Source organism: Nanorana parkeri, unplaced genomic scaffold (assembly GCF_000935625.1).
Source record: "Nanorana parkeri isolate BGI_ZX_2015 unplaced genomic scaffold, ASM93562v1 scaffold2311, whole genome shotgun sequence".
Taxonomy (NCBI): Eukaryota; Metazoa; Chordata; class Amphibia; order Anura; family Dicroglossidae; genus Nanorana; species Nanorana parkeri.
In genome coordinates, this window is record NW_017308579.1 from 111,286 (window position 1) to 123,645 (window position 12,360).

The window sequence follows — 12,360 nt, forward strand, 5'->3', positions numbered from 1 at the left end:
ACAGTCCGGTTTTTGAATGCTCTGTGTGGGTTTCATGGCAGCTCAAACCCGGAAAGAAGATGTCAGGCAGACAGGGGCAACCAAAATTAAGATAGGGCTACTGGCCCCCACGGAAAATAGTCTCGGCTGTGATATTGTTCCCTGTATTGCTGTACCATTGTGGAACATACTCCTTCCTTTCTGTATGGGTGACCTAGTATCTTCGTGTGAATCCCGAACCATAGTGCAACGCACTTTCCCAGTGTACCTATGTACCCAGAATCCCAATGCTGCAAGTAAATCATCAATTGTTCATAGCAGATGCTCCCTATTTATGTTTATTGCTGATGCCTTTACACAGTGGAATGGGGAAATATAACTTTTTTCCAGATTAGCTACAAGAAGCAAAGATATAAATAAAAGTCTGCACTAGGATTGACTAATTTGTTAGCAGCTGTATTATTATCACTAAGTGATATATATCATAAAAAATCTCAAACAAAACAGTGTTTTTTTTACTAGAATCAATAGATCAAGCAATTACAATTACTACTCATATAGGTCAAATAGTGCTGTTCCAATCAGCAAAGTTTGTATTATGCCAGCCTAAGTAGCAGCAAGTCTCTAAATGTACTATTTAATCCAGTGTATTCAAGTGCAGTTGAAATAAACCCTATTTCTACTTCAATAAGTCAACTCCCTTCCACCACACAGGTACAGCCCCAAATGGATGACCAGTTTAGTAAATCAGCTCGTCTAGCGAGCACTGATTTAACAACTCAGTCTCCAATAGCTGTTCCTCCACTTCACTTGTGTGGGTGGAATGCACAGACTTCTCCATAGCTTCCTCTTGTCACATGCGGCATCTCCTCAGAACATGACAACATCACACTATGTTCGCTCCGCCCAATACATTTCATCACAAGAACTGCATCAGGAGAGATGCCATACAGCAATGTCCCTCATGTCTAATAACTCCATTAGCCTCTCCCTTGCCAAAGTTCTTTGTAGGAAAATATCAAATGAATCAGCACCTTCATAGATTCGCCTACCATAGAAACCATGTCCCCATGTTCCAGACAAATATCTCCACGGATATATTCAATCAAAATAAACAAAATCCTCAAGATTAAATCAAAACTTCATATAATGAATTCTGATTTATCTTCTATTCTTCCATTACATCAATAGCCACACACAGGCCCGAAGAAATGTTTTTTCCCTGGGGGGGTCAGCTTCCTCAAATTGTAAAAAAAAATATACCAGCCATATAATTCCTAAGGGCTTGTTCACACCAAGCGCGTTCCAGGAGCAGAGCAGAGCAGTTACAGACCGGATCAAAACTGCGTCCAATGTTTTCCAATGGTATTTTGGGCTCTAGTTCACACCGCAGCGTTCAGTTCCAGAGCATGTAAAAAAAAACTGCAGCAAGCCCTATTTTACCTGCTCTGGAACGCATGCAAACACATAAAAAATGCATGCAAACGCCCTGGAACGCACAAAGTCCATTTTAAATTAAACAAAAACAATTTTTTTAAAACCAAAAACGGCCCAGAATGCAAAAACTCAGCACAACCCACTGCACTGTGTGTGCAGAAACTCATGCAGATCTGGTCTGCATTTGGTGTGAACAAGCACTTTACCCTTTACCTTGAGCAATACCGATTTTGTTGTTTGACACCATATGGATAAAAACCATGTTTTACAAAGACTTATAATTGGTACCAATTCCCACAAACCACTTAGTATACACTTATTGGGATTTTGCTTACCAAAAACATTTAGCAGAATACATTTTGGCCTCTTTAGGAAGAAATTTGATTTTATTTGATATTTTGTATAACAAAAACTAGAAAATATAATTTTTCAAACAATTTTTAGTCTTTTTTCATTTATATAAAAAAAGTAATAAAAAAAAAAACCAGCGGCGATCAAATAGCCCCTAAAAGAGAGCTCTGTCTCTGGGAGTCATGCCTGTGGCTTGCGGTGCCTTATGGGAGAGCAAAGGTTGCCTACCCCTGTCCTAGACCAAAACAAGCACCTAAGTTTTATTCTGCCCAGTATTCTTCTTTAAGCATTTAGACCTCATTTGCCGAAAATTGCATGTAACGTGGAACAATAAACCCCTGCTCTAGACAAACTGTTCCCTTGCCCATGTTTTCCCTTCCTGATCCACCTTCAAAACACCTCATTCTCCAGTGCTGCTTTGGTAATTTAGGAGCCACTTCTGGGCTTGCTTCAATTTTCCCGGTGGTGCCCCTTCTAATCTGTCATGGAGGAGAAACTTGAGTGAGTTCAAGCCTACACTCCATGGTGGTTCAGGAGGGGTGCTGCCGCACCAAAAGAAGGGAGCACAGAAGCGGGTTTAAAGCCACTGATCCACAATGGAGGCCCACCACATAGCAATACATTATACAGCAATGCAGAATACCACCAGCTATAGAGGACTACAAATCCCAGCAATACATTATATAGCAACGCAGAATAATATGAAGCTACATACTCTGTTTTGCTCCAGGGTGGTGGCCTGATGTCCCCAGGGTCTCATGAATGCTGTATGGGGTCTCAGGATGGCTGTGTGGAGTCTCAAGATGGCTTTGCGGTGTCTCAAGACGGCTGTGCGGAGTCTCAGGAATGCTGTGCAGTCTCAGGTGGGCTGTGGGGAGTCTCAGGTGGGCTGTGAGGATTCTCCGGTGGGCTGTGCGGATTCTCCGGTGGGCTGTGCGGGGTCCCCGGTGGGCTGTGCGGGGTCTCCGGTGGGCTGGGGGTTCACAGGTAGCATGTGGGGGTTTCTGTTGGGCTGTGCGGAGTCTCAGGTAGGATGTGGGGGTCTCAGGTGGCCTGGTGGGCTGTGCGGAGTTTCAGGTGGGCTGAGGGGGTCTCAGGTAGCCTGTGGGGGTCACTAGACTCAGGACTGGTGCAGACCGACATGATTCGGGAACGCACGTCACGGGATCGCACGGTCCTGCACAATGCAGGTCGCGATTGCCGTGCGGCCCCATTGATTTTAATGGGGTGACATCCACGCAGCAATCGCAGAAAAAAGGTACTTGTACCTTTTTTTGCGATACACGGCGCTAGGCTGTTTTAGCCTCGATCATGTTTGGAAGCACAGGCGGAATCGCGCTGGAAAACCGCACAATCCGCCCGGCGCGACTGGGGTGCCATTAGAAAATAGTGGAACCCGCAGCGCGATCGATGCACACCTAGGCAACTCCTGACCACGCGGCAATCCGCGCGGAATCGTGCACGATTGCCGTGCGGTGAAGAAACTCAGTGGACTTAGGACTAAAACCAGAAGTATACTCACAGATAATACAAGCACCCCCCTCCTCCCCAGCCCCTGCTACCTGACTGCCTGCTCTGTCTCTAGGGCTGCAACAACTAATCGACATAATCGATTATAATCGATTATTGAAAAAGTTGTCAACTTTTTCAATAATCGATTAATCGGCTTCCGATCAGTTGGCCCTGTTCACGGCTCCACACAACAAGAGTTAAAAAAAAATATTAAAATAAACATTTTTTAATTAAATAAGAAATAATAAAAACAAAATAAAAAATCCTGGAGCCAGGGCGCTGGTTGACGTCAGACGCCTGTTGGGGGGCACTTATTTTTTCTTGTCACATGCGCAAAAGGAGCTAGCTACGGCTATGCTCCCGCAGTGCTTGAGCGGCTGCCGTCTGAATGTGTCAGACGCCGCAGACGGAAAGCGGCAGGACACCTCTCCCAGTGTGCAACTTCGGCCACACGAGTACCGCGGGAGGATAGTACGCCGGCGCCTCTAGAACGCACTGGAATGCAAGCCAGCTGACTCCCTGCGTTCAGGGGCGTGGGGTTGCACTGCAGCCATGTCCCTCGCCCACAGTGTGATCGCCTGCACCCAGAACGCCCGCACATTAGTGCCTGCATTCCGGTCCACTGTGATCTGCAAAAATAGTGCTTTGCAGCATTAATGCGTATCGCACTGGACCGGAACGCAGGCACTAATGTGCCTGGGTTCCGGGTGCAGGCGATCGCACTGTGGGCGAGGGGCCTGGCTGTGGTGCCATTGACTTCAATGCACCGCCACGCCCCCTCCCGCACCTGAACGCAGGTGTTTTTTTTGTCGGTAGATCTCATTGAGCTCGTCATTTGAAAAGTAGATCTCCAGACGAAAAACTGCGGGCGCCCCTGCCCTAAACCTTTTACCACCTCTACTCTATTCTTTACTTTCAAAAGGGAAGGCAAAAAGGTATCTAAATGCCAATGCTACATCCACTATTGCTTTACATAGATAAAAATGACTTGGCATAGATTCAAACCCTAAACCTCTACACTTTATACTGTGCTCTTACCTTGTCTATATCCATCCCTTACAGAAAAGTAAAGGTAGAGATGACCTAAATCCAAATGTAATGTATATGTAAAATTATTTTTAATTAGCTGCTAATGTTATAATGAATTAATTCTCATAGATTATTCATAGATTCTCTAATTCTTCATCTGTTTAAATTATAATTACTATATGTAGCTCTATCGTAATAAGGCAAATGCCAGCAAAAGGAGAACTCCAGGATTTTTAAAAAGTAACCCTTGCAGTGGAGAAAAAAAGGCCAGTGTATGGCCAGCTTAAAGAAAAACTCTGGGCAGAATTATTCTTAACCCTTGCATAGAAGGGTTAAGAATAATAAGGGAAGAAAATAAAAAAGTTATACTCACCTAAACCTTGGAGAAGGCTGGCTGCTAGACCAGTCCCTGCAGCTTGTCTCCTGCTTTTCTTCACGGATAGAGTGGCCCTCGGCGTCCTCACATCCTACAGACTGTATAGGACATGATGACTCACGGAATCTTAGACCACTGGAGCAGAGGGGAAGAGAGGCTGCATGGACCATCTAACAGCCCGTTGCCTGAGAGGTTCAGGTGAGTATAACTTTGTGTTCACCCCCCCACACACACACAATGCAGGGTAAGCTCCATGCAATGGTTAAGAATTATTCTACCCAGAGTTCTACTTTAAGCTGGCCATACACTGGCCATTGTTTCTAATTCAACCCCTCAGGCTAAACGAGATAAAGCGATTGATTCCCCCCATCCACGCTAAAAACAGGTTGAATGAGAAAACCATTTGATTCCCCCATCCAAGCTGAATAGACCGTTTTGTTTTTTTCTTTCTCATTTTTTTTTAATTGAGCCCACAGCTAGTGTGGATAGGGGAGTTGAATGTTTTTTCCTGTCGGGGCAACGCACTGGTTGAATTTCAGCCAAGTCATTGTGTATCATAAACAATAGCCATGATTTTTTTTTTTTATAAAATACTGTTTTCACCTTATTATATCCGTGTTTGCATCTCAATCCTGATGGTCACCTCCAGCCTCTTTCAGTCTTCCTGTCTACATGCACTTGCCATAGAATTGGCTAAATATCACTGTTTTGAACAGGCCTGTGGTAGTAATAATGGACCATGCCTGTGCAATGGGTGTCAGCATGGCCACTTGTAGTGTAAAAGGGTGACAACACAGGAGCACAAATGAGAGATAGCTGTCACTCCATAACAGTAGAATTTAGATTATTCAACAAGACATTCATGACAGGATCACCAAGTATAATTTTGAGAAAAATTTAATATTTATAATATTTAAAAACAGCTCTTAAAATGACATTAACATGTTAAAATATTTGTGAGAGTTTACTGATTGGGTTTAAATCCCACAGTAGCAAAAGATTAAAACCGTAGCCTTTCCCTTAAGCTGAGTATTTGCATGAAGCTGCATCAAATACATTACTTCCAGAGAAAAATTCACACATCTTTGTATTGAGTACAGTAATAAAGAAAAGAAGATTAAGCATGAAAATACTTTCAGGTAAACTCTCACATAACAAAACAAAATATGTTCTTATTGAAAATGCACTATGCTTTCCCTTAAATTGGCAATAAACATTTTCTCTTTCTTAGTGCCAGATGCTGTCAAAGAGCCTAAGTGCTCAAAAGTCAATGGTTACCAGATAAAAGTGGAATTTAAATGTCCAGTTGGCAATTATTCTCAAATCCGGGTGTTGGTCAATGATAAACCAAGTGATAACTGCAGCTGTACTGAAAGCAATACAATATCAGGCCTTCAGCCTGCTCAAGAATACAAGGTTAAAATAATCACTTTGGGAACAGACAAATTCGCTGACACCGAGATTTTGAAATGCTACACTGATAGTACAGGTATTAAAAGAAATTCAGTTCAATATATATTTTATTAAAGCACACATTGCTTAGCTATACTGACATAAGCTTTGTTTTTGTTACTAGGAGTTATTGTTGGATCAGTATTTGGCATTTTATTATTTCTTCTTCTCATTGGATTGATTGTCTTCTTCGTCTTGAAAAAAAGACGGTAAGATGGTTACAATATTTCTAACTCCTTTCACATAAAAGTGAACGTCAGGCAAAAAGCTATTTACACTTTTGAAATACATGCATGTTTACGGTTTTATCTGTCAAAGTATTTTAATTTTGTCCTGCCGTTCTTGTTATATAACTGCCTCTGTTGTCAGTCTGGATCATATTACACTAGTGAACCTGTCACTTGAGGCAGCTCACAGCATCAAGATCATTATACAGGGTTAAACAGGGCAGAGAAACACTCACCTGTTTTTATGTGTCACTTCCTGGCTAATTGGATGAGCAAAACATTGCTCTCTCACTAGCGATTTAGAAGGCAGTCTTTTCCTTGAAGGCGATCAAGGCATTCCTTATAACCAGCAATACAATGTAGTTGGAAGAGATTACGGTAACCAAATCTACTCCCCGCATTCCCTGTGCCTGCAGCTTACCCCCATTGGCTGCCCCACTCTCTAGCAGGGTCACACCCCTCTCAGGTAGGTGCAATCAATAGCAGAACACCTGGAATTAACCAGATAATGTCAAACTACAAACCAGCTAGACTGATTACAGTGCTAACAAGGCTAGATTTTAGTAGCCACTCCACTGATGGTGGTCAGGGCTACAGGCATATGGGCTTATTTAATTACAAACAGAATACAAAAGGAAATCTATACTTTTTTTGGTAATGCAATCATATAGCATATTATTATTTCTTTAGGAAATGTGTTTGTGATTAAACCGCTAAAATGATGTGCATATTTATATTGTCTCTTGTCTGTTTCTTCTTTTATAGGTCAAAGAGTAACTCTGAACATATACCAATTTCTACTAAAAGAAAAAGGTAACTGGTCATGCACAACTACAATGTCTGTTCTCAGAGTACCAGATACTTACAGACCACTGCAGCTTTTAAACTTTTAATATAGTAAGTCTTGATGGGCAATCTGCCCTAAGGCCATTCACCCATATTAGCCTGACATTCCATAGCCACATTCACTCAAAATCTAATAAAATATTGGGCAGCAGACGGATGTGACTGCAAATAAACTAGCTTTTTTATTTTAATATATATTACTAGCTTAGAATCCCGGGTATTCAGGCTCCTCATGGCAAAAGGAGAGCGACCACACAGCTGTCTGACTTGCCCAGATGTAATTGCCCATACTAATTTAAAATATGGACTTATAGTCAGTGACAGGGAATCCCAGGGAGGCACCTCCGTATATTCTCTTACAGTCTTATAACATTGCAGTGCTGGGATCCCTTTTAGGCCGTAGGCAGCAGAGTGAATGACCGACCTAAAGCAAAGTGAGCCGCACGCTGTTCGGCTATTCCCTTCAAGCTGGTACGGCTGATTTCAGCCGTATATCGGCTGAAATCAGCCATACTTTGGGTGGCTTCAGGTCGGCTGAACATGAACTCTCAAAGTGCAGTAGGAGTTCGACTCAGCCGATCCAACATCTGCCGCTGAGCGGCATTCGGCTCGGCTTTTCTGCTCGGTCCCTCTGTGGGACCGAGCAGAACAGAAAAATAGTTACAAAAGTAGAAAAATAGAAAACAATTGTGCGGAGCTAGCAATGACAGTTAGCTATGCCCAACAGTTTTCTTTCTATTGGCCGGCGGTTCTGCTGCCGTCAAAAAAAAGAAAAAAACATTTTGGCCATAGGAATGCATTGCTAGATTCCTATTGGCTATTTCAATTTGCACTAGCCAATAGCAAACTAGCTATTGTACCCGCCCTCTGCTGCTGTCAATCAGTAGTGGGGACCTGATGGGGAACTGCAGCAGAGGGCGATGCAATGCTAGTTTGCTATTGCAAATTGAAATAGTCAATAGAAATCTAGCAATGCATTCCTATGGTGAAATTTTTTTATTTTTATTCTGACACGGCTCCGTGCATGCCGTGCGGGTCTGTATGGGTTGGTTCTTTTTCGTGTGAATGAGGCCTAAAAGAGTCTAAAAAAGAAGCAGAGACAACAAGTATTCCAAAAAAACAAGCATTCAGCACTCAATATGTCCTAAAAAGCACAAATTAATTTTTTTAAGCCACTTAGCTCACAGTCACTTTGTTCCAAAGCCCTTTGTGAGCAAGTTCAATGTGAGTCGTGCACCAGCTTATAATACACCACAGGGACCATGGGGAACAAAGGTAGCCACCCTCCAAAAGGAAGGACAGTCTCAGCACAAATTCAGAGTTGATTTGATGCACAAATAAGCAAAAAAAAATTTAAATAGTTAGGGTACTTGAATACCTTTTTAAGATTTAACTCCTGAGTTTAGAGTCACTTTAAGGAAAGCCCTGTTGGAAACAAAAAATTAGCTCTTAATATACTAACAATATGGTTGCTTTGAGTCCCCTTTTATATTGAGGAGATGGCCTATCCAAAAGTCCTTCTAAAGCTGGCCATACACCTATAGATTATCTGCAGATTTCTATGGTCAGATGAAAAAAGTGCAACAGATTCCTCCATCTACGCTAAACTGTGTGAATGGAGGAATCTCCCACTGGGCCAAGCTTCAGTATCTTGCTAGTCGGCCCCGCTGGCTCTCAAAACACCTGAACAATCTGATTGCATGCAGGCATTGCTCAGGTATTTTGAGAGCCAGCGGGGCCAACTAGCAAGATACTGAAGCTTGGCCCAGTGGGAGATTCCTCCATTCACACAGTTTAGCGTAGATGGAGGAATCTGTTGCACATTTCCCATATGACTGTAGAAAACCTGCAGATAATCTACAGGTGGATGGCCAGTTTAAGCCTATTCCCTATGGTTCAAAGGCTATGGCAGTATGGTTGGAGAAAAAAAAAAATCACCCATCTGGTGGCATTTAAATTTGCTGGGTTATTAAGTTTTGACCCGCAGAAACCATGGTCCTCATGGGAACCTCATTCCTACTGAGAAGAAGTGCATGCAGCTTGAAAAGGAATTCAAGGGGGGGGCTTAATTTGATCTATGCAGTTGTGATCCCCATGCATATTTGCTTATGTGTATGATCTATTTTTGGAGAGTGTGAACAATACATTTTTTAAAACGTTAGCTGAGCCATTCATTCTGCAAAACTGACATTTACAATCAAATGTTTTCTTGTGCAGAACAAATGTAATTGTTGGAAAACACTGCATTATGGCCACAAGATGGAACTAAGGAGCATAAGAAATAAATTGTTTCCTGGTTTCACAGAATGAATGGCCCTTCAAAATTTTAAAGCAGAACTCCAGCCAAAACTTTTATTAACCCTTGCAGTGGGGCTTGTTTTTGTTTAGGTGCGGGGGGGAAAAAAGTGACACATACCCGAACCACCAAGCCAGCTGCCTGCTTCTCTGAAGCCCTTCTCTTTCTACGCTGCAGCATTAGAATGTTCCTCAGCAACCTTGTGTCTATACACACTGTATTGGACATGATGATTTACAGGAACTTAGACCGCTACAGTGGAGGGGAAGAGAGGCTGGAAGGACCAGCCTAAGAACGATCTGCAATTTAGGCAAGGTTTAACAAGCAGTTAAACCTTGCAATGCGGGGGTTGCCCCACCGCAAGGGTTATTAATAGTTTTGTCCGGAGTTCTTCTTTAAATACACCTCTAAATTAAATTTGTTTTAATTCACAGCACATACTGTCTTCATCTTATTAGATTTGTCTCAGAGTGAAGGTAATTTAGCTAAAATGGAACATGGGGCAAAAATAGCATCCAAACACTAATTTCTTTTAAAATGTATTATAACAGTTTGAGATGAATCTCTTAAAATAAAGACTGAGACACCCAGAGTGAATTAGAAATACAATGATCTGAAGTCACTAGGTAACCCTTACAGTACTTATTCTGTACTTATTCTGTAACTTCTATACCTCTTATTGTTCAGTGGTACTTTAACAGGCCATAACAACACTACTGATTTTGAAATGTCAAATGATATTGTTATTTTATGAACATTGTGGCAAATAAAGCAAAATTTTTTTATCCAGTATGTGTTTTGCAGAATGATATATATATATATTGTAATGTTAGGGGAATCCAGCAGGATCACAGGACACAGGCTTTGCAAATAAAGTAAAGTTTATTAACTTAAATAGCTTCACAGACATACATTTGGCAATTTGTGTTTTCTCATAATAGGTTGATCCATGTGTGTAAAGTTGTAAACATTATTCTTATGTTCAAGTTTTTGTGCAATTTGTTGTGTTCCAGATTTCACACCATAACAAAAGAAAGATTTAAACAGAATTATGAAAATAAACATGCAAACAGTGACCTTGGATTTGCAGAAGAATATCAGGTATGGCTGTTTTAGCGTGTCCATAGATTACTTGTGCCTTCAAGCACTCAACAAGGACAATAACGAGCACTCAAATACTTTCATCACTTAATATAACTAATTGGAAAATCCCATGCAATGGGGCTTAAAGGAGAACGATGGGGTTAAGACTTTTCCCCATAGAGGCATGTTTATTACAAAGTGATGCAGCCTGCCTGCTGCCCTGGCCCCCTTTATTCACTTACAATAGTCAGAGCCTGGCTCATGCTCCATGTGTTTTTTTAGCGCTTAAATGTATGTTTTTTATGGGCGTTTTAGCACGTTTTACACACGATTTCTGTTCATAAGCAATAGCATTTTAGGCATGTTTTCAGCTCATTTTAAAGTTGTCCAAAGAAAAGCAGTCTTAGCTGCAAAAACACGCTAAAAAACACACAAACGCTCTGATCTGCACATTTCCATTGAAGTCTTTGGAGCAAAATTGGCTAATAAGTGTCACAAAAGAAGCTCAAGGACTATTTCAAACACCAGGCATATTTTAATGTGCGATTTAGCATGTTTGTGTGAACGCCCCCCATAGGAACACAAGGGATTTTATGTTGTGTAGCGCTCACCCCCGAAGAAGCCACTGGAATATGATCGGTTCATCATCACTACTCTGTCTAGGGGAATGATCGTCAGCCGTCCCATTAGCATTTAACCGCCCTCTTCTAGTGCCCACAAAGCTGATGCCCACTCCATTAGTACAATGCTGAATAACTTTTCTTAAACTCTTCACACTGGGAAGAGAAGGTATAGGGATCCTAGACTTCCAGGGTGTAACAGACATAGACTCCAGACTCACCAGACCTTTAAGCATCTCAGTGTAGATCCACTTGGTATACAGCGGATAGTATTTGAAGTAGAAGGTCAGTAGTCATGAATATAAATCCTCAGCAGGAGAGACACCAGCCATGCTCCTGAGATTCTCAGCCTTAATCCATGACTGGTCCGGGCTAGTCTGAGCATATGTAAAATCCCTCCAGTATAGGTATCCTATCCCAGCATGCACCAGTGGTTGAGAGAAACCCAGTGATTGGCTGCTGTACTGTACATACACTACAGTGCCTCTCATTGGCTGTCCCACAATTTGAAAGAGTCACACTATGCCCAGGGGGGTACAGGCAATGCCAGACACCTGGAATTAACCAGATAAATGCCACTATAATCCAGCCATGCTGAGAACAGTCCTGGCTATCACTAAATGTCTAGTAGCCATATCACAGAAGCTGATGGGGGCTACAGTTGCATGAGGTTCAGCGTGGAAAAAAAATGTGCGATGCAACGCCCTGATGTGAATGAGACCTTAATGTCACAGCCAGCTAGTTCAGTCAGCCACTTTTGTACTGTTTGAAGTCATGCCCAGCTGCTGGGCAGGACTTCAGACAGCACACGAGACGTCCGGCCTCATGGAGCATTAGCCAGCCATTGGACTGCTGTATATTAATAAAGGGGACTGGGGACGAAAACCACACTGCTTAAAAAACATGCTACTCTGGCTGACGCGCTCCTCCCTTTTTGTAGTACTGTTTTTTTAATTTAACTAAAATGTATTTTCAATAACATATATATAATATATATAATCCATAAGTGATGGTAACAATTAATCACCACAACTATGTGGTATACTCTTATTTGCTATATGCATACAAGAACTACATTAGTAGCGTAACTGTCTGTTTTTTACATTGTAAACAATGTGTCTGTTTCCAATCCCCGTTCTTAGAGAAGCCTGT

At 42.0% G+C, this 12,360-nt stretch overlaps 1 protein-coding gene across 1 annotated transcript in view; it reads left to right on the plus strand.

Moving 5' to 3' along the window:
- The first annotated feature begins 4,845 nt into the window (after positions 1-4,845).
- Positions 4,846-12,360, plus strand: part of LOC108801348 (receptor-type tyrosine-protein phosphatase H-like) — a 50,642-nt gene continuing 43,127 nt past the window's right edge. The window contains exons 1-5 of the mRNA XM_018573274.1: positions 4,846-4,882; positions 5,916-6,173; positions 6,261-6,345; positions 7,129-7,176; positions 10,519-10,606. Coding sequence (XP_018428776.1) covers positions 4,846-4,882; positions 5,916-6,173; positions 6,261-6,345; positions 7,129-7,176; positions 10,519-10,606 — 516 coding nt within the window. The remainder of the gene's footprint in view (positions 4,883-5,915; positions 6,174-6,260; positions 6,346-7,128; positions 7,177-10,518; positions 10,607-12,360) is intronic.